Source organism: Petromyzon marinus, chromosome 19, assembly GCF_048934315.1.
Source record: "Petromyzon marinus isolate PM22_M1 ecotype Great Lakes invasive population chromosome 19, UKy_Petmar_22M1.pri1.0, whole genome shotgun sequence".
In the NCBI taxonomy this organism is placed as follows: domain Eukaryota; kingdom Metazoa; phylum Chordata; class Hyperoartia; order Petromyzontiformes; family Petromyzontidae; genus Petromyzon; species Petromyzon marinus.
The window spans coordinates 3,005,386-3,027,780 of NC_133685.1; the positions used below are offsets into that span (position 1 = coordinate 3,005,386).

General features: G+C 53.4%; 1 protein-coding gene across 2 annotated transcripts in view; it reads left to right on the forward strand.

The window, feature by feature from the left end:
* Positions 1-21,935, forward strand: part of LOC116943760 (uncharacterized) — a 34,822-nt gene extending 12,887 nt beyond the window's left edge. The window contains exons 6-14 of one of the 2 annotated variants that reach the window (XM_032956962.2): positions 879-986; positions 2,634-2,719; positions 3,315-3,390; positions 3,962-4,056; positions 8,786-9,200; positions 9,901-10,044; positions 15,402-16,307; positions 17,366-17,467; positions 18,875-21,935. In XM_032956962.2, coding sequence (XP_032812853.2) covers positions 879-986; positions 2,634-2,719; positions 3,315-3,390; positions 3,962-4,056; positions 8,786-9,200; positions 9,901-10,044; positions 15,402-16,307; positions 17,366-17,467; positions 18,875-18,985 — 2,043 coding nt within the window. In that variant the 3' untranslated portion in view covers positions 18,986-21,935. The remainder of the gene's footprint in view (positions 1-878; positions 987-2,633; positions 2,720-3,314; positions 3,391-3,961; positions 4,057-8,785; positions 9,201-9,900; positions 10,045-15,401; positions 16,308-17,365; positions 17,468-18,874) is intronic. The other variant, XM_032956963.2, reaches the window with a different exon arrangement.
* The last annotated feature ends 460 nt before the right edge of the window (positions 21,936-22,395 follow it).

Sequence of the window (22,395 nt, forward strand, 5' to 3'; positions counted from 1 at the left end):
ATGAACCGTGTTATGTATGCTGATGAGCCGTGTTATGTATGCTGATGAGCCGTGTTATGTATGCTGATGAGCCGTGTTATGTATGCTGATGAACCGTGTTATGTATGCTGATGAACCGTGTTATGTATGCTGATGAACCGTGTTATGTATGCTGATGAGCCATGTTATGTATGCTGATGAGCCGTGTTATGTATGCTGATGAGCCGTGTTATGTATGCTGATGAGCCGTGTTATGTATGCTGATGAACCGTGTTATGTATGCTGATGAACCGGTAAATTGCAGCTCGCTCTGAAAAGCCGTTGCAGATTTTGTTTTCCGAACCTGGGTTGCACCGCTAAGAGATGGACCCTTACCATCAACCTCGCCAAAACAAATCACCTGGCTGGACACTTTGTGGCATTCGACATTCCGACCCCTCGACTCTGCATGAGTAACGGAGTGTGGTTGTAGAGAGGGGGGTGGTGGAGTTTCCCCATACATGGGCAGTGAGCCCATACTCAGTCGGCGGGGTGGCATTGTCTCGCCGGCGACACTGCAACGCCGGTGAGGAAGCTGTGGCGAAGCTCCGAGTTTATTTGGCAACAATTATGCCCTCTCTTATCTGCGCATTGCGAAATGCGCGACCCCCTTTTTGAGGAACGCGGCGTGGCGGCTCGAGACATCCTGGGTTTAACCAGCACGAGGAGCTCACAGATTCTCGAACGATCTGGACACCGTCCCATCGGCGAGCTCCTCCGGCGGGCGAGGCTGCGTTGGCTGGGTCACGTGTCGCGCGTGCCCGGCCACCGCACGCTCAAAGCAGCTCCCGTTTGTCCGGTTAGAGGGGGCTTAACGGGCTTGGCACGGGCGTCTCCCTCGGTGTTTGCGTGCGGCTTAGGCCAGGATGTCGAAACGGGCGCGCAAGCTGGTGGATGTCGACGGAGCCCGGCATCACCTGCAGGCCCTGCAGGCCGGCAAGAAGCGTGACGAGGCCAAGATATCCAAGGTGGGGGGTGGGGGGGGGGCGCCTCGGTGGGGCCTTGGTGAATAATTAACGAACAAACAAAACGGTTTAACACGCAGTAGGCTTTCGCGAACCAATATCATTCGTGATAAAGGTATTTTTTTGGGGTTAGATCAGGTAAATATAAGTATGTCGTTAACCCATTGCCACCTGGCACGGCCAATTAGTAAGCTTTGTCACGTAAACAAAACGTGCCAATTACTTACTAGTTCAGCACACCGATGTGTTTGAGAGTGAATTAGTCAATCTTGTGGGCTTACTCTCCAACACACCGGTGTGCTGAAGTAGTAACCAACAAACCTTCCTAATTGGCCGTGTCGCGTGGTGGCGGGGTTAACGGCACGTTCACATTTACGTGATCCAACCCAAGAAACCTTCACCATGAACAAATAAAGGCATTCGCAAAGCTTGCCGGCGCGACTCTCACCGCCACCGGCGCCGACAGTGACATCGTTGTAGGTGGGCGAGTGGGTAAGCGGTCGGAGACGGCGAGAGAGCAAGCGAACGAACGAGCGAGTGAGCAAGCGAGGTCAGTTTTAGGTTTCGCTTTTTATTCGCGTTGCCACGTGAGGACGCACGACCGGGAGGGGTCGCGCTCGAGTGAAGCGACCCTGGGTCAAAGAAGTGGCAAGAAGGAGAGCGAATTAAAGTTGCGGCAATGAAGCGAATAGCGAAACGCAACAAAGTCGGCCGTTTCGCTTGAGAAATTAAACACCTTTCGCTAAAAATATAAATCGGTGATAAATACTAATAGTCCCTGTAAGTGTAAGTTGGCTCGTGGCAGATTATTTTCAGACCGATGATAGCACAGTAAAAATGCAGGTACAGACACATGAAACAGATGTAGGTTGCCTGTTGTACAAAGATATAAACAGACAGGGATGTATTTGCGTCAAATGCCAAGGAGATGGACTTTGTATGTATGTTGAACTTCTTTCGTAGCCAACCGTGCTAATCTTTGGCAGCTTTGGCAAGATGTGCATGTGTCGCAATCACAGGGGCTAGACAGGAAGGAGACCACGGCATGCCACGACATTCACAAGGTCCTGGTTTTCTGTGCGTCTGTCCGTGTATGACGCAGGGGGGAGCGGTAATGCAGCGATGCAGCGGCGAGTGCGACGCGCTACTTACCCCGTGACCCGAGTTTGATTCCTGCTCACGGCCACCAACACCAGTGACGATTATCTGAACCGGTCCTGTGCCTCCCCTAGGTAGACTCAGCCTTAAATGAGTGCCTGCCGTGGTGTGTGAACATCAGGATTGCGGGACAAAAGTGGCTGGGCGTGGTGCTGGCCACACACGCCCTCGTGCGCCGTGCCGGCCTTAATAGGTGTTCGCTAACAGCACGATGGTGCAAGTTTATTAAATACCCCCCCCTCCACCCAGCGTGTAATTGGGTTCAACCAACACTCGATCGGCCGGTCGCGTGCAGTGGGGTAAAGTGTGGGTAACTCCCACCTCTTCCAAAATGTCTCAAGGAACAGGCCAAAGTACCGCCTAGAGGGGGATCTCCAGAGCCGCCTCCAAGCAGGACGCTCTTCCGCCAGCCGCTGCACGAAGGAGCAGTTGCAGGGCTGCGCCCTTTGCCTGCACCTTCGTGACGAGGTGCACTGCTGTTGCTCGTTCCAGGCTGAGGAGGACTTGCAGAAGGCTCAGCGAGTCTTCGAAGAGATCAACTCGGAGCTCCAGGACGAGCTGCCGGCGTTGTTTACCAGGTGGAGACAACAACCACGATCATCCTCTTGCTGTCGTGCTGTGACCCTACGATCCCTTTCCCGTTCCCGCCCGCGCATGCGTGTGTGTGTGTGTGTGCCACTAACTTGCCGATGACCGGTACCAGCGGTGTCAAGTCGGCCTCTGTGGAGGAGGCTCGTGAAGGACGCTGCTGCTGCTGGGCAGTTGGAGGCAGTCGCCCTCCAGCAACAACGGAGGGCAGAGGAGTGACGCTCACAACAACGAGCGGAGCGCCGGGTGGCTAAAACACAGCAAGTTGGCACAGTAGGGGGCACAGGTGGTGCATCGGCCAGCCATCTCAGTCAGTCGACCCATGGCATCTGGGTCTGTCCCGTGTGACCTCTTGCCATCGGGCGTTTGACACTTCACGTGGTCTTAACGTGCACATAGCCTGGCACAAGCACCGTGGTGACATCACCAACACTTAGTGGCGAATGGTGGTTGTTGTATGCCACTAAGGAGACAAAGGCGGCTGGGGTGGTGCTGGCCACCCACCTCCTCGTATGCACGCTAACAGCACTTGCCCCAACATTCTGTTAAGGCTACACGGAGGAATATTTGCCTTTGTCGTTGCAGTCGTGTCGGTGTGTACGTGAACACTCTGCAAAGCATGGCTGGTGTGGAAGAGAATGTGTATAGAGAGCTGAGCAAGGTAGGAGGCAATCATCCGCATCATCCACATTATCATCCGCATCATCATCATCATCCGCATCATCATCTGCATCATCATCATCCGCATCATCATTGTTATCACCGTAATCATCATAATCATCATCATCTGCATCATCATCATCATCTGCATCATCATCATCATCATCATCATCCGCATCATCATCATCCGCATCATCATTGTCATCACCGTAATCACCATCGTCATCACCGTAATCACCATCGTCATCACTCCATTGCCTAATATTAATTCCATTTCATAGTCATCATTATAGTTTATAAATAATCATCACCTGTCACTCCACTGCATCATCTTCATCTTCCCTGCAGTCTGAGTATGATTGTGTTCATCGCTGTCTGTATCTGTGCATCTGTGCATGCATATCTTTGTATATTTCCGTGTGTGTGTGTGTGTCCGTGGTTGTGTCCATGTGTGTGTGTGTCCGTATGTGTGTGTGTTTTAGCTGAGTTTGCCGTGCCGGCCTTCATAGTTGCTCTTGCCCCAGCAGTCTGTTCAAAGGCTACAGGGGGGATCTTTGTTTTTGTCTTTGTAGCTGAGTAAGCAGCTGTATGAGGTGATGCACAAGGCGTCTCGTCAGCACCACGCGTCCCAGAGCAACACGCGCCCGCCTCGCCCTGCACCCTCAGGGTAACGCACACACACACACACCAACACACACACCAACACACACACCAACAAACACACACACCAACACACACACCAACAAACACACACACCAACAAACACACACACCAACACACACACCAACACACACACACCAACACACACACCAACACACACACCAACAAACACACACACCAACACACACACCAACAAACACACACCAACACACACACACCAACACACACACAACAACAACCGCCATTCGCCACTAAGTGGCGGTGACATCACCACGACGCTTGTGCCAGGCCATGTGCACCTTGAGGCCACGTGAAGTGTCGAACGCCCGCGGGCAGGAGGTCACGGGGCAGACCCAAGTGCCACGGGTCGACTGACTAAGATGACTTAGATGGCTGGCTGATGTACCACCTGTGCCCCCTACTGTGCCAACCTGCTGTGCTTTAGCCACCCGGCGCTCCGCTTGTTGTTGTGAGCGTCGCTCCTCCGCCCTCCGTTGTTGTTGGAGGGCGACTACCTCCAACTGCCCAGTAGCGTCCTTCACGAGCCTCCTCCACAGAGGCCGATCTTGACACCGCTGGTACCAGTCATCGGCAAGTCCACTCAGCTCCACGTCCTTCTGTACTACATCATTCCATCTCTTCTCTAGCCCATGCCGCGCCCGTTTAGCCCCCTTGATCCGGCCGAACAAAAGCTGTTTCGGCATGCGGTGGCTGGGCATGCGGGCTACATGACCCAGCCAACGCAGCCTTGCCCGCCGGAGGAGCTCACCGATGGAACTTTGCCCAGATCTTTCAAGGATTTGTGAGCTCCTCACACAATCCAGCCTGGTTAACCCCAGGATGGATCGTAGGCAGGCCAGCCTAAATGTTTCCAACCGGCGAAGATGCTCCATTAAGGGGGTCCACGTTTCGCAAGCGTAGAGAAGGGAGGGAATGACCGTGGCCGAGAAGACCTGAAGCTTAGTGCGGAGCGACAGACCAGGTAGCTTCCACACAGCGTTACGCAACTGATGAAAAGATATTGCCGCTCGACTGATTCAGAGTGAGACTGCCCAGGTATTGGAAACTCTCCACTCTCTCCACAACTGGCCCATCACCGATTGGGAGTTGTGGGGGTGGAGTGTCCGATGGTACAAAATACCCAGGCAGGTGCTTAGTTTTGGTGGGGCTGATGGTAAGGCCCCATCTCTTAGTGGCACGCTCCAGTCTCAGCAGCAGCATCTCCAACTCCGCCTCTGAATGTGCAGCTATTACCAAATCATCGGCATACATAACGTGGTTGAGCAATAGGGAGCCATCCCTTGACCGCACCCAGGCATCGATCAGCCTCTCATTATATCTGTACCAAATGGAGTTTCCCCCGGTACAGCTATTGAAAGCTTCACGAACTACGTGGTCAAAATAGATGTTAAATAATGTGGGAGCCAGAGGACATCCCTGTCGCACCCCAAGGTGTACAGGGAATGGCTCTGACTCCCGGCCACGTAGTTTTACCCAGGCTCGCTCACCATCGTGAAGGTCCTTAATGATCGTGAGCAGAGGATCAGGGACTCCAAAAGCACGAACAACAACCCAGAGCCCAGGCCTACTGATGGTATCATAGGCCTTGACCAGGTCAATAAAGCAGAGATGTAGGTCTTGTTGGAATTCCCTACACCTCTGCTGTAGCAGACGGACAAAAAAAATGGCATCTGTGCAGGACCTCCCTTTCCTGAAACCGCATTGGGGCTCCGCAAGCCTCTCCTCAGCGTGCCTGGCAAGGCGATGTTGAATATTCTTGCCAGGACCTTTCCCGGCACACTGAGGAGTGAGATTCCCCTGTAGTTGTTACAGTCTGTGCGGTCCCCCTTCTTAAAGAGGCGGACCACCAGGGCATCCTTCCAATCCTGCGGAACCCGTCCAGTGGTCCAGATTGTTGTTATGATGTCATATAGGGCAGTCTGTGCACAAACGCCACCCTCTCTCAGCATTTCGCTTGGGAGATCGTCTCTACCCGGTGACTTTCCTGGTCTCAGACTCCAGATCGCCTTCAGTACTTCCTCAACAGATGGCACCTCAGTCAGCCACTCACAGGGGGTGACTTCTTCCAATATTTGAGGCACTGCAGCCTCAGCAGAGTCATCCCCACTTTGTGCCACGATGTTTTCCTGGCTGAGGGTTTTCCCCTCCCCCAGGACCTCACAGAAATGCTCAGCAAATCTGCAAACCTGTTCATGGGGATCAGAGATTGGATTACCGTTTTTTCCCCTAATGATGGTAATAGGTGTGGCGCTGCAGATTACTTATTTGATGGAGTTAAATAGAGATTTGTGATCACGGGCCACTGAGGCAGACTCCATCTCCTCAGCAAGCCGCGACCACCACCCATCCTTGCAGCACCTCACGGCTCTCTGAACCTCTGAGCGAAGGCTGCGGTAAGTCTCTGACGTGGGATTCTGTAGCCGATGACAGTGGGCCTGTCGCTTTTTCTCAACCATCCTTAACACCTCCTCTGTCAGCCAGGGTCTTTGGGGAGGTCTGGACCGCGTACCCAAAGCAGCCATTGCTGCTGCATGAGTCACAGTCCTAAACCTCGCCCATTTACCCTCGACAACAGGAGGAGTGGGGAAAGATGCCAACCCCAGCCGCAAGTGATGATGAAATTCTCGCTTGCAACTTTCATCAGATAACTGAGACCAGGCCACTTTAGGTTGCAATGGGGTCCTGGGTGTACACCCACCACCGGAGTGGAAGAATGGCAGGTGCATTTTACAGATGACTAGTCGATGGTCAGAGGGCAGATCAGCTCCACGGTAGATCCTGGTGTCAAGCACATGGGCTCGCATCCGCTGGTCCGTCACTATGTAGTCCAGCAGATGTTCTTGCTTGGACCCGGCATGCATCCATGATGTTGTGTGGATGCGCCGATGCCGGAACAGCGTGTTGGTAATTACAAGCCCATGGGCTGCACAAAAATCTAGCAGCCTCCTACCGTTGTTATTGAGCTGATCTGGCCCATGCCCTCCAATCACTCCAGACCAGGTGCCAGCATCATGACCAACTCGGGCATTGAAGTCACAAACAAGATGACTCTATCCCGAGGGGTCACTTTAGCCAGCACCTGTGACAGGAGGTCATAGAAGGCATCTGACTCATCGGCTTTGCCTGCATCCCTCCACGGATGTTCGTCTTCGGTGGCGGCATAAGTAACCTGGGGCTTACAGGTTCTCACACCTCACCGCCACGCTCCCACGCCCCCTTCATTCTTTTGTTCAAAAGAAGAGCCACACCCTGCTGTTTGGCAGTCTGCTGCCCCGAGTAGAGGACTGTCCACCCCTCATGGTGGCAGGAGCCAGAACCGGTTCACCGGACCTCCTGAATGCCACAGAGATCCAGGCGGTACCGGTCCAGCTCCCGACAGAGGAGTGGCAGCCTCTCCTCCGCAGTGAGCGTTCGAACATTCCACGTGGCCATCCGTAGTGGCTTTTCGTTGTTTCTGGAGGAGCCCCGAGGGTAGAGATTCAATCTCCTGGCTCTGCCAATTGGGGTTTGGCCAGGAGACGTCATAGACGCCTGTCCCCCCGGGGCCTCCGGCACAAGCTTATTAGTTACATATTTTAGTTGTAGTTGAGTGGTAATTAATTGGAAGGTGGAGGGGTTACCAGCCCCTCGCACCCGTCCAGAGCCCCCGTTTAGCCACTTTGATGGTCACAGACGCCATGAGGGGAGGAGCCAATCGGAATTGGCCCTCCCCCCACAGCACTGTCCACGACAGAGTTGCCCGTCCAGCACCGCGAGGAGGTAGGGGTTGTTTTTCCGGACACACAAACACACCAACACACACACACCAACACACACCAACACACACACCCACACCTACACACACCAACACACACACCAACACACCAACACACACACCAACACACACACACACCAACATACACACACCAACACACACCAACACACACACACACGAGCACAGTGGCTCACTGATAGACATGCCCCCCCCATGCCCTCACAGACAGATATTGATCCGGTGGTTGACGATGCTGATATGTGTGCTGCTGCTGCTATTGACATTGTTGATGTTGTGGATGATTAGGATATTGAGTGATGGACGATGACGGTTTGTTACAGACGATGATGACCGCTGATAACGACGGTGATAACGTATTTCGTGATTGCTGCTGCTGCGTTGGTAGTGGTACACAAGCACAGTTAACAACAGCAATGCAACACAAAAAAACACTGCCTTCGTAAATACAGAACGGACAGATATATTCCTTGCAAGCCCCCCACAGTGTAATCTACAAATGTATTGAGATTTTGGTTATGATTACAATCGAGTAATGATGATGCAATGGAGCAGAGTCCACAGTGGTGGATGATGATGGGATATGATGTTTAGGGAATCCAATGATGACGATGATACTCCTACAATGGAATCGTAATGAGGGTGCGTCTACTGTGTGTTGAACTTATACCGCGTCGTACGTAGCCAACCGTGCTAATCGGAGGTGCGGGGGAAAGGACAACAAACTAAACACTTAATGCAGTTCTGAAGAAATGAGTTTTCGGTCTAGATGATTTAAAAGTGCAAAGCCCCAGTGGCTTCCTAATAGCGGAAGGAAGAACGTTCCAGACGGCCGTGGAAGCGCATCTGAAAGCGCTGCGCGATGCGGTTAGCTGCTGCTGAAGATGGTATTTAGGCGGTGGCGTGATGCTGGTGATGATGATGATGTTGTTGTTGTGCACAGGGAATCGAACAGGAGGTCTCAGGGATCCCTGAAGGAAGCTCCGAGTCCTGGGGGGCAGACCCCCCCACTGCGCCCCCAGCGGAACCCCTCTCATGGAGACACGTCCACAGCACCTCCCACGGGGACCCCCACAGAGACCCCCACAGGGACCCCCGCAGGGACCCCCGCAGGGACCCCCACACGGCCCCCCACACGGCCCCACACAACGCCCCCCGCAGAGACTCCCACAGGGACTCCAGCAGTGCAACCCACGGGGACCCCCATCGTGCCCCCTACAGAGACCCCCGCAGAGACCCCCACATGGACCCCAGCAGTGCAACCCACGGGGACCCCAATGGAGACCCCCACGACGGAGCCCCCCGCAGCCATTCCCGTTCCTCGTCCAAGGTGGTCCACATCATCGACAGCCATCCAGGTAAAAAAAAAATCAACAAAGATAAAGATCCCCCGTATAGCCCCAGCGGTCTGTTGGGGCAAGTGCTGTTAGCGAGCATCTATGAAGGCCGCCACGGCACACGAAGGGGTGGGTGGCCAGCACCACCTCCGGCCTCCTTTGTCTCCCCAGTTGCGATGTTTACACACTGCGCCAGGTACTCATTTGAGGCTGAGTAGACCTAGGGGAGGCCCAGGACCGGTTCTGATATATTCGTGAGATGAGGAACACCTTCCTACGTGTGTGTGTGTGTGTGTGAGAATTAAGTTTATTTTGATTTGTTACACGAATAACGGTCCCATTGAGCCAGTTGCCTGGGGTATTTTATGCGGGAGATCCGTGGTGCGTGAGCTCAGCAGCAGCAGCAGCAACAACATCGATATTTTGCGGAGAACGAGTCACAGAGTCCTTAAGGAATATTCGCACAACTCTTCAGTATTTAACGGTCGTAAAATTAAAATGAAACGGCGCGGATGTAACGTGAGAGCGAGCGGTGCCGGACAAAGTTCGGCGCAGGTGCAGGTCAGCTCAATATTTTTAGCGAGTGGAAACGTAACGCCGTCGGGATGAGAGTCACACGGCGGCCAAACACGGTGTGCGCCGTGCGGTGAACTGCCGGGGGCGGATGTTGCGACGTTCGGGTTTGCGACGCTGCGCCCTCCACACCGCGCGTGCGTGGCAGGGGGATAAGAAGACCCCTCCGGCACGACCCCCGCCCAGGAGGTCCCTGGTGGTGCACGGCGCGGGCGACGCTGCTTGGGGGGCCCCCAACGGGGAGCCCGCCGCCACCGCCGCCGCCGCCACCGCCGCCGCCGCCGCTCACCCGGTGAGTCCTCGCCCTCGCCCCACACCGCGGACGTTGTCAGCGGTGAGCGCACGGCCGCGGTGCGGTGGGAGGTGCGATGGGGGCAAAGCGGCAGGAGCAGTCTCGCGGCGGCGAAGATGTTAACTACCTCGCCTGGTATGCAGGAGGGAGGTCGGTTTAGCACGTGGTAGGCTTTCGCGACTAATGTTATTCATGATAAATGTTTTTTGGGTTAGATCGCGTTAGTATAAATGTTGTGTCGTAACCCTCCGCCACCCGACACAGCCAGTGAGGTTTGTCACGTAAACAACGTGCCGGTTAGTTACTACTACAGCCCACCGGTGTGTTTGAGAATACATCCACAACATTCACAATTTGAGTAGTACGACGTTGCGCTGGTAATGACATCCAGCATCATCGGGAGATTTTTACAGATTCGCCTGATGATGCTGGATGCAATTACTCGATGTAATTACCAGCGAAACGTCGTTACGACACATTTATACTTACGCATTCAAACCCAAAAACCTTGATTATGAACGCAGGAGGCCGTGGGTTCGATCCTGACTCCTGCATATTTGGAGTTTGCATATTCTCCCCGTGGTCGCGTGTGCTTACGTTTTCTCTCTGAGTTCTCCGGTTTCCCCCCCCCCCCCCACATTCAGAAACGTGCCTTTGCATTGTTTGGCTGCAGTCAATTTCCACGCGATAAGCCTCCTCGCTGAGCTATCGCACGTGGCCAGGTGCCCTTCTGTAAAAAACGAGCTGTGGGACAGCTCAGCGGGGCGCCTTACCTGGTGAAATAAAAAGATGGTTTAGCGGTAACATCGACGGCGAGGGGTCACGGTGACACACCGATCGTGATTTGTCCCCGAAGATGCAAATTGCAAACCACGGAGCGAGCGCCAACAGGCATTTCTCTTGAATGTCGTGTGTTCGTTTTTTGTGTTAATGTGTTATTATTATTAATATTATTACTCTTGCCGTTGCAAGCACTACAGTAGTTTGAACAAAAAAAAGTTGGAGCCAACAAAACAGGAAACGCCTCTCGCCTCCAGGGACTGCGGTTTCAGTCGCGACATGCACACACACAAGACACAGACAAAGATCCCCCGTGTAGCCTTTACAGACTGTTAGGGCAAGTGCTGTTAGCCAGCACTTATGAAGGTCGGCATAGCACGCAAGGGGGTGGGTGGCCAGCACCACGCCCGGCCGCCTTTGTCTCCCGAGTGGCGATGTTTACACACCGCACCAAGTATTAATTTGATGCTGAGTCGACTTAGGGGAGGCCCAGGTCCGGTTCAGATAACTGTCACTGGGTGTTGGCCGTGATCGGGAATCGAACCCGTGTCGCCGGGCTCATAGCGCAGCGCGCTGACCGCTACACTATCGCTCCCCACACAAGCACACACAAGACAAAGATCCCCAGGGTAGCCTTTAGCAGGCTGTTGGAGGCAAGTGCCGTTCGCGAGTAGCACCTATGAGGGCCGGTGTGGCACACTAGACTGGCGATGCCCACGCACACACACACACGAACTCCACCCTTGTGGAGGTGTGGGAACGACTGTGATGTCTCCGATGGAGCCGGTTGCTCCCGTCCGCTGTAGCCGCAGGGAACGTGAACTCTGGTGGCGATGGCTGGGATTAGTAGTGCGGTGCGCCCAACCGCTGCGCCACCGCTCCCCGTGTCCAAGAGCGAAAAAAGAAAAGCACAGCCGGGGCCCACGTTCGGCTGAGCGAGTCCGATAAGAAACTCCGGGTTAATCTGCCAGGAGGATTCATTCATTGCTCTGTCAAATCCTCAATTTCTACAAACACCCCCGGACACGATTACTTATTTAAATGTAAAACGCGTGATGTCAATCCACTGCTGGATGACGAAGGATGATGCGTGTGCTTGCCTTTTGTGAGTCCACGTAGTTGCCGAGATTGGTATTAGTGTTGCTGTTGTGACTGTGATTACTTAAAGAACGTTTCGATGAGTGGTGATTTGCATCTTTTTCTTGCTACTCTCATTAGCTTGCTCGAGCGGCAAAGCGAGGCGCCGGCAATTTGACTCTTGCACCGCGGTTGCAATAAGAAGAATATAATCATCACCGGAAAGCGGATCGCGTTATATAGGCCGGTCATGTCACCCTTTCACGTTTAATTCCGCCCGCAACATGTTCACGTCCGATGCTTTTGCTCAAATCCCTGGGGGGTGACGGGAAAAGCCCCATCGGTCACCGTCATCGTCGTCGTAAGAACGGGTCCTGGGCCTCCCCTAGGTCGACTCTGCCTCAAATGAGTACCTGGTGCGGTGTGTGGTGAAGATTGCTGCTGGGGGGGCGAGAAGGGCAGCCGGCCGTGGTGCTGGCCTGCAAGGGCTGGTGTGGCCGTGCCGGTAGCATTCGTAAGGTGCTACTTCTCGCTTAACATCACTTGACCCAACAGTCTGTTATAGGCTATAATATATATCTTTGTTTCCGTCTGCGTGTGTAACTCTGTTGTGAGTGTGACACTGTTGTGTGTGTTACTCTGTTGTGAGTGTGACTCTGTTGTGTGTGTGACTGTTGTGTGTGTGACTCTGTTGTGAGTGTGACACTGTTGTGTGTGTGACTCTGTTGTGTGTGTTACTCTGTTGTGTGTGTGACTCTGTTGCGTGTGTGACTGTTGTGTGTGTAACTCTGTTGTGTGTGTGACTGTTGTGAGTGTGACACTGTTGTGTGTGACACTGTTGTGTGTGTGTGAGACTGTTGTGTGTGTTACTCTGTTGTGTGTGTAACTCTGTTGCGTGTGTGACTCTATTGTGTGACTATTGCAACTCTATTGTGTGTGTGTAGTCAGGGCTGGATGAAGATTGTGTAGGACCCTGGGCTACAGGTACTGTGAGGCCCCCAGTAATATTTTCAAAAGGAAAACAAAGTTAAAGAAAAGGATTTTTTTTTTACAAGGCTAACAACGAATAAAATTCAGCATTCACAAATTAAATAACTTTTCACTTCATCTCTGGAGGCCCTTCAGCTGGCAGAAGCCCCGTGCCTTAATCCGGCCCTATGTGTAACTCTATTGTGTGTGTGACTATTGTGTTACTCTATTGTACTCTACTGTGTGTGTATGACTCTATTGTGTGTGCAACTGTATTGTGTGTCTCTATTGTGTGTGTAACTCTATTGTGTGTGACTATTGTGTGTGTAACTCTATTGTGTGTGACTATTGTGTGTGTAACTCTATTGTGTGTGTAACTCTATTGTACTCTACTGTGTGTGTGTAACTCTATTGTACTCTATTGTTGTGTGTAACTCTATTGTGTGTGTGACTATTGTGTGTGTGACTATTGTGTAACTCTATTGTACTCTATTGTTGTGTGTAACTCTATTGTGTGTGTGACTATTGTGTGTGTGACTATTGTGTGTGTAACTCGTATTGTGTGTGACTATTGTGTAACTCGATTGTACTCTATTGCTGTGTGTGACTATTGTGTGTGTGACTATTGTGTAACTCTATTGTACTCTATTGTTGTGTGTGACTATTGTGTGTGTAACTCTATTGTTGTGTGTGACTATTGTGTGTGTAACTCGTATTGTGCTTCTTTAAGTGCGAGTGTCTGCCCGCGACTTGTCCGCGTGTGTGCTAGTTTTTTGGTGATGGGTCTCTGTGGATATCTGTGCATCTCTTCACCTGATTCAGTGTTTGTGTGCGTTTCTCCGCCTGCGGGGCAGCGGTGGTGCAGCGGTTAGCGCGCTGTGCTACGAGCCCGATTCATGGCCAACACCAGTGACGATTATCTGAACCGGTCCTGGGTCTCCCCTTAGGTCGACTCAGCCTCAAATTAGTAGCTGGTGCTGTGCGTAAGCAGCAGTATTGGGGAGACAAAGGCGGCCGGGCATGGTGCTGCCCCCCCCCCACCCCCCTTCGTGTGCCGTGTTCACCGTCATATGTGCTACTCGCGAACAGCACTTGCCCCAGTGTCTGTGGAGGCTATACGGGGGATCTTTGTCTCTGTATCGTGTATGTGTGTCTGGCGGTAGGGAGCGGAAATGTAGCGGTTAGCCCAGGGCGCTCAAACACCGGTGACGATTATCTGAACCGGTACTAGCCTCCCCTAGGTCGACTCAGCCTCAAATGAGCACCCGGCGCGGTGTGGAGTAAACATCGCCACTCGTGCGTGGCGCTTGGCCACCCACCGCCCCCGCGTGCGCGGTGCCGGCCCTCGTAGGTGCTTCTCGCCGGCAGCACTCGCCCCAGCGGTCTGCCGAGGCTTCGCGGGGGATCTTTGTCTGCACCTGTGTATTAGGAGCGTACGCGGCGCGTCTGCTCAGAAGCCACTGAACCGTCATGGCTCAAGCCCCGTCCCTCCCGGCCGGTGCGCGCTGATGCGCCTGCGGCGATGCGATAAGACTCGGGGGGCGGGCGGGGGGGCGTTGTCGATAGCGGAAGGCCGCTTCAGCCGACTAATGAAACCGCAAAGGGAAAATCGTCTGCAGCGCCACGCGGCCGAATCGGCGATAGTTCGTGGCGGTCGTGACCCGGGGGGCGCGGGGGGGGGGGGCTTTGGGGGTGCTACGAGAAGGGGGCTACGCTGTGGCTGTGAACTGCAGCTCGCACCGATTCGGTCATAGGTGAAGTCACTCTGGGTAAGCGGCGTCCCAGTAGGAATGCGGCTCCGATAGCAATGGCGATGATGACACAAAATTTCCTTCCCTCCGCACCTCCGATTAGCACGGTTGGTTAAGTACGGTGCGAAAGAAGTTCAACATACGGTACATACATGAAAATGAAATTGTAGTGATGATGGTGATGAAGACAATTATTATGACAACCAATGGGATCGTATTGATGACAATCCATATTACATGATGGCAATCACGTTGACCAGTCTGTTGTTGTGGTTGTAAATGTTGCGGTTGTTGTAAGTGTTGTTGTGGTTGTTGCATTGTAAATGTTGTTGTAAATGTTGCTGCCATTCTCAAGCACGTGCACACGCCCTTTGTTGAGGCGGAGATGACACCACCACCACCACCACCCTCCTCCTGAACACAGGCCTGCGAGGTGGCCAGTAGATGGCGGTACAGCAATTCCTGAATCCATCTGTACGGAGCTTTGCATGTTACCCCCCAACCCGCATCGTATGCGTGCTGGGGCTGTCTGCCGGTTCCTCCAACTCCCACTAATGGCATTCCTGGCCAAATGATGTCGCAACATCCTCCTGATAAGGAGTCCTGAGACTCGAGCGGGGCAATATTTGTAATCGCTCTCTTGACGCCGGGCACAGGTTTGGGGGTGAGCCTGACTGAAGCGGCGACACGATCTGTAAGTACGGTAACAGTTCTATCGTTCTGCATCAACTCCTGATCTTGCGTTTCTTGTTGTTGTTGTTGTTGCTGTCGTGCGGTTAGCAGGGAGACGCGACCAGACCCAACTCCACGCAAAACGGAACGGAGAACGCAAACGCAGCATCCGAGGATGAATGCAGAGGGCCGAAATTGGCTTCCGCGGATCTCTCTGGGGAAGATGGACCTGCTTCCACGGATGTCTCTGGGGAAGATGGACCTGCTTCCACGGATGTCTCTGGGGAAGATGGACCTGCTTCCACGGATGTCTCTGGGGAAGATGGACCTGCTTCCACGGATGTCTCTGGGGAAGATGGACCTGCTTCCACGGATGTCTCTGGGGAAGATGGACCTGCTTCCACGGATGTCTCTGGGGAAGATGAACCTGCTTCCACGGATGTCTCTGTCGTCATCCCCGCGGATTCCGAGGATTTGTCTGGAGAAACTAAATCGGCTTCGGAGAATGTCTCTATCCAAGATAAATATGATTCCCAGGGTGTCTCTGGAGAACCTAAATCGCCCTCCGTGGATGCTTCCAAAGTGACCGGTGCAAGTTCAGAGCCCCGTGTCCCCAATGCGGCTTCCGACGATATCCCGGGACAAGGCAGCGTGGCTAAAACAGCTGCCGAGGATGTCACTGCAGCTCGGGCGGCTTCCGAGGATATCCCCGGGCAAGACATTGTGGCTCAAGTAGCTTCCGGGGATTTCTCGTGGTTGGCCGGCACAGCTTCCGAGGGCGCGCCGTGCGCCGCCGCCGCCGCCGCCGCCACTTCCGTGGCCGTCGCCGAGGCGGCTTCCGCGGATTTCCAGGCGACGACGGTCGGGGTTCAAGATGACGCCGCTCGGGACGATCAAGGGCAGCACGGAGGAGGGGGGAGCGATGGAGACACGGGTGGAGGTGATGGCGATGTCACCAGCGAGAGGAAAGGAGATGCCGCGAATCTCAGTTTACCTCCCGGATATCTTTTCAAGGTATTCCCCCCCCCCCCTCGACTGTCCCCCCTTCCCCCACCCAAAGGGTTATTTAACCATACTTCACCACGCCGATCAGTGGTGGGTTGTTAGGCGGGAGCGCATAGGAGTGCAGTACAATAAAGCACTGCGACAATTGCTGTTTCTGCACTGCCCTCTGCTGGTCGCTCATCCAAGCGATGTCCAGGCTGGGCCACCCCCTGGCTACAGCTGCTGACGTCTCGCGCAGGTCGTGCGCACTCCACGTGGTATGACCCTGGCGAGATTAGCGAGCGCCTATTAAGGTGGTAGGGAGGTCCCGTGGTTGGACGTGCGGCTAGCACCACGCCCGGCTGCCACAGTCTCCCCCGGGTACTGACGTTTTACACATCACAGCAGGGGAATGCTTTGGCGATGTTCACATACCGCACCAGGTATTCCTTTGAGGCTGAGTCGAGCTAGGGGGAGGCCCAGGACCGGTTCAGATATCACCACTGGTGTTCGCCGTGGCACTGGGAATCAAACCGAGGTCGTCGGACAAGGTCGCGAAGTACGCTCTCAACAACCACTCCACGCACATAAAGATCCCCCGTGTAGCCTTAACAGACTTTTGGGGCAAGTGCTGTTAGCGAGCACCTATTAAGGCGGGCACTCCACACGAGGGGGTGGGTGGCTAACACCACGCCCGGCCGCATTTGTCTCCCCAGCGGTGATGTTTTCCACACCGCACCAGGTGCTAATTTGAGGCCGAGTCGACCTTGGGGAGGCCCAGGAAGGATTCAATCGTCACTGGTGTTGGTAGCAGTGAGCGGGAAATAAACTCGGGTCACCGGGTTCATAGCGCAGCACGCTAACCGCTGCACCACCGCTCCCCAAACATGAAGATCCCCTGTATAGCCTCAACAGACTGTCGGGGCAAGTGCTGTTAACGAGTAGCACCTATGAAGGCCGGCACGGTGACACACAAAGGGGGTGGGTGGCCAGCACCACGCCCGACACACACACACACACTCGCACTCTCACACAACACTCCCCCCTTATACTCTCCTGGCCCTGCTCGCTGCCCTCACCTGCGCCAGGTGTGCGCGAGCCACGACTACGAGGCCGCCGACATGGACGAGCTGAGCTTCCTGGAGGGTGACGTCATCCTGGTGCTCGACTACGCACACGGCCAGGAGCAGGTGGGCATCTCACACACTGGGGGGGGGCTCCGGGCGTGGTGCTGGCCACACCACCCCCAGTGCGTACGGTGCCGGCCTTCACAGGGGTATCGCTAACAGCGCTTTGCCCCTCCGCCCCCGCCCCCCTTCAGCCCGTCATGCAAGGCCGTAATTTTAATATAAATTGGGGGGGGGGACACATCCCCCCCCCAATATATATTAAAATACGGTCAAAATGTCCCCCCAATATATTGATATAAACAATATTTTTTAAAAAAAATTGCTATGCTATGTTAATAAAAAAAAAATGCTAAACCTTGGCCACAATATCTAGACTTGCCTTCATATAACAATGCTTGGATTTCTGGTTATATGATTGTGGTTATGGTTGTACTTTATTAATCCCTAATGTCTGCCATTAAATACAATGAAACAAGAAAAGGTAAAATAGAAAAAACAGAGCAACGTAATACAATATCACTATTAGACATTATTGTATAAAATAAATAAAAGTCCATCCCATGTGCTAGTGAATTTTTTTTATATTTTAGGCAGGAAATTTGTTTTCAAATTAACATTTTTTTCTGGGGGGGGGGGGGAGGGGGCCCTAGACCCCCTGGAAGATTTGGTTCCCCCCCAATGTTGACTCCATGGCTACGGCCTTGCCGTCAGGCTTCATAACGCACCACCAGGGAACACGTGACGTGGCCGAGCGGCGGCGTTTCGAATCCGGCGGGCCGCCCTGGTGAATACCCGCTGCGCGGCGCCAACCGTGCAAACATGCGCCCGCCCCCCTACAAAGCGCAGCGTTGCAGGGCCACCCGATAACGCCGGCCTTCGTGTGCCGCCGTTAAATTTCTTCCAAGCCTCTCGGTGATCGCTTGATTGGGGGGGGGGGGAACGGCGCACAGAAAACGCTGGGACTCGACGAGCCTCTCCTGGGAAAGCAAAAGTCGTACTTAATTACAATGATTGAACAAAAACAATAATAACGCGAGGAACGCACCAGCCGGGGAATGCTGTGGTGACGCAGCTGTTGAAGCGGTACGGCTGGGAAAATGACGAACGCGGCCGTGAAAAGCGCTCGTGTGCCCACGTCGTTAACTCGCCTGCGACGATGTGCACACCGCCGTGCTCGCGTGGGCACGGCCGGAGACGTGTGAGCGCACGTGTACACACCTGGGATCGCTCGCTCAGAGAACACACGCGTTTGGAAATAATACGTGCTCACAGTATTTGGCTGCTTATACATTCTCCGCGTGATGAGCCGCTTCGTTTGAGCTGTCTTTTGTGGTGGCCGGGTCGCTTCTGAAAGAGAGCTACGTGGCTCAGTGGGCACTTGCCTGGTGAAATAAAAAAAAAGATTGTAACCACACTGACCTCTCATGACCGTGACCTCGCATGCCCCATGACCCCTGCGTGCTGCAGGACGACGGCTGGCTGCTGGGCATGCGGGAGGCGGCCTGGACCCAGCATCGAACCGTAATCGGCCACTCCGGGGTCTTCCCACAAAACTTCACCACTCCCATTTTGCCCTGAGCCCATCCACCTTCTTCCCCTGGGTCCCTCCCCCCATCTCCCTCTGTCTCTCTCCATCTCTGTCTGTCTCTCTCCATCACCCTCTCTCTCCATCACCCTCTGTCTCTCTCCATCTTCCTCTGTCTCTCTCCATCACCCTCTGTCTCTCTCCATCACCCTCTGTCTCTCTCCATCTTCCTCTGTCTCTCTCCTTCACCCTCTGTCTCCCCCTATCTCCCTCTGTCTCTCTCCATCACCCTCTGTCTCTCTCCATCTTCCTCTGTCTCTCTCCATCTCCCTCTGTCTCTCTCCATCTCCCTCTGTCTCTCTCCATCTCCCCCTGTCTCTCTCCATCTCCCTCTGTCTCTCTCCATCTCTGTCTGTCTCTCTCCATCTCCCCCTGTCTCTCTCCATCTCCCTCTGTCTCTCTCCATCACCCTCTGTCTCTCTCCATCTCCCTCTGTCTCTCTCCATCTCTGTCTGTCTCTCTCCATCTCCCTCTGTCTCTCTCCATCTCCCCCTGTCTGTCTCCATCTCCACCTGTCTCTCTCCATCTCCACCTGTCTCTCTCCATCTCCCTCTGTCTCTCTCCATCTCTGTCTGTCTCTCTCCATCTCCCCCTGTCTCTCTCCATCTCCCTCTGTCTCTCTCCATCTCCCTCTGTCTCTCTCCATCTCTGTCTGTCTCTCTCCATCTCCCTCTGTCTCTCTCTCCATCTCCCTCTGTCTCTCTCCATCACCCTCTGTCTCCCCCCATCTCCCTCTGTCTCTCTCCATCTCCCCCTGTCTCTCTCCATCTTCCCCTGTCTCTCGCCATCTCCCTCTGTCTCTCTCCATCTCCCCCTGTCTCTCTCCATCTCCCTCTGTCTCTCTCCATCGCCCTCTGTATCTCTCCATCTCTGTCTGTCTCTCTCCATTTCCCTCTCCACCTCCCACGTCTCCCCTTGTATCTCCATGCCTCTCTCCATCCCCTCTCTCCCCTCTCCGCCTCTCTGTACGCTTGATGGTTATTGTTTGGCGGGAGGTGGTGGTTGGAAGCTGGTGGTAGAGATGGTGATGGTGGTGGTGTTTGGAGCCGGTGCATAATTTCTCACTGAATGTTACCCGGGTAGCTCTTTGACTGGAGTAAATGGCACGTGACTAGCAGCCAGAGGGATGTTGAATACTGGATGTGGTGCGACGGGTGTGGAAATATTTTCCGCCTAAATTGAAACTCTGGCGGTGCAGTGCTTCGCACGCTGGGCGAAAAAAACCAGAACACCCGAGTTCGAATCCCGTCCTAGGACAATATTAGTCACGAGCGACGTCTCAACTTATCCCCGGGCCTCCTGCAAGTCAACTCCAACCTTTAATGAGCGCCTGGCGAGGTGTCTGGAACATCAGCACCTGGGGAGACAAAGGCGGCCATCAGCGTTTCCGGTCACACCATCGCCTTGCACGCCATGCTTGCATTCGTCAGGTACATGGGAGGCTGAATGGGAGGGGAGTGCAGTAATGGGGGGGGGAGTTGAATGGTGGCCTGGTATTGTACTCACGAAATGTGATTGTCCTTAATGTGATTGTCAGGTCATAGTTTAATGTAAAATGTATTGTTTTTTTAAAATTTGTATTTTATAGGGAACGGCTGTGCTTGGTCGCGAAAACTGGAAATATTAATAAACGCGCTCGCAATGAATAAGACGTCTTATTGTGACAATGAACCCTGCCAAAGTATTGTGGAATTTCCACCATTGGCTCAGGGTCACCGACAAAGCAGAATGCTGCCCAATGCCCACCCTAAACCTAAATCCTCAGCTTAACCCGAAACCTAACCGTCAGTCTAACCAAAATCCGAATAGTAATCATAACCCTAACTCGAATGTTAATTTTAACCAGAACCCCTCATTCTCTCTCTAAACAGTATTCCCCAATCCTAGCCATTTCCCAAATCATAACTGCAGTCCTTACACGTAACCATCTGCGCTAATCATGTCCGTAATTTAACCCTAATTTAAACTCTCGCCCAAAACCCCAACCCAAACAACTCAAACCCTCGCTCTAACCCGAACCCTTGTACCAGCCCTCATCATCACATTGTCCGAACCGTAACCCTCGCACTAACCCCCGTTCCCGCATGATCCCAATCTTAACCCCTTTATCCAACAACCCTGAATCCATGCCGCTGGGTGGCGAATGTGAATTCGTGTTCAGCGACTCTTATCCGCTCTGCCGCCAGGGGGCACAGCAGCATAGAGGGAGCGAGGGGTTGGGTGGGGAGGGGGTGGTCTTTGCCCCCCCCTACCCCAACCCGCGGTGAGGCCCGGATATGAGTCTCATCCTCCTCGCGTTCAGTGATTCTGCTAAGCTAGCAACGCCTCATTCCCTTGAGTTACTGACTACGCGAGTGTCAATCATATCAGTCAAACGAGCGCGATTATAAAGGTGACCATGATGATGACGATGATGACGATATGAGAACGATGTGGTGGTGGCGACGATGATGATGACCAATGTGAGATCATGATGACATGATCGTGGTGACGGTAACGACGGTATTGACTGATGTCAGATGATGATATGATCGTGGTGATGACTAACAAGATAGCGATAATTATATGATTATGATGATCGTGATGCTCATGACGATAACCAATGTAAGATAAGTTGATTATAAAACTAACGATTAACACGATTGTTGGTTGGTGATGATTAATACGAGTGATGATGATGACGACCAAAGTGATGGTGGTGGTGATGATTGGTGTGGTCGCGAGAGGTCAATGTGAAGACGGCGATCAGCGATGGTGCCTCGGGCTACAATAAACATTGGGCGACTTCCACTCAAAACCTTAACAACAAATGAACGTCAACGTTTTCTTGAAATGTTAAATGTTTTGATTTGCGACGACCTCTTTCCATCAGCAATACTAATGAACAACCATTTTAATAAAAAAAGTTTTTTTAATATAAATAATAATAAAACTAAGCGTCAATTGTTTTGTGCGTTTGTTTTTTATTAAAGCGCCGTTACAACATCACAGAGTGGAGTCACACCCATGACTCTGACCGGCCCGAGATCCGAACACCTGAGTTTTGGATCTCTGGGCCGCGTTCTTAAGACAGCTCTCGGCTTCGGCGTGACCTCTAAAGAGTGGCTCGGGGGTGACCTCTAAAGAGTGGCTCGGGCGTGACCTCTAAAGAGTGGCTCGGGCGTGACCTCTAAAGAGTGGCTCGGGCGTGACCTCTAAAGAGTGGCTCGGGCGTGACCTCTAAGGAGTGGCTCGGCTTCCGCTCGTGCCGCTCTGCAGCTCGCAAAGACGGAGGAGGAGGCTCATAGAGGGAGCTCGGTTCGGCCGTGTGGCTCGACTCGGGCTCGGCTCGCGGAAATCCTGAGCGCCACTGACTGTCGCCGTATGGCTCGGATCCGACTCGAGTTCGCGCGCGTGGCTTTGA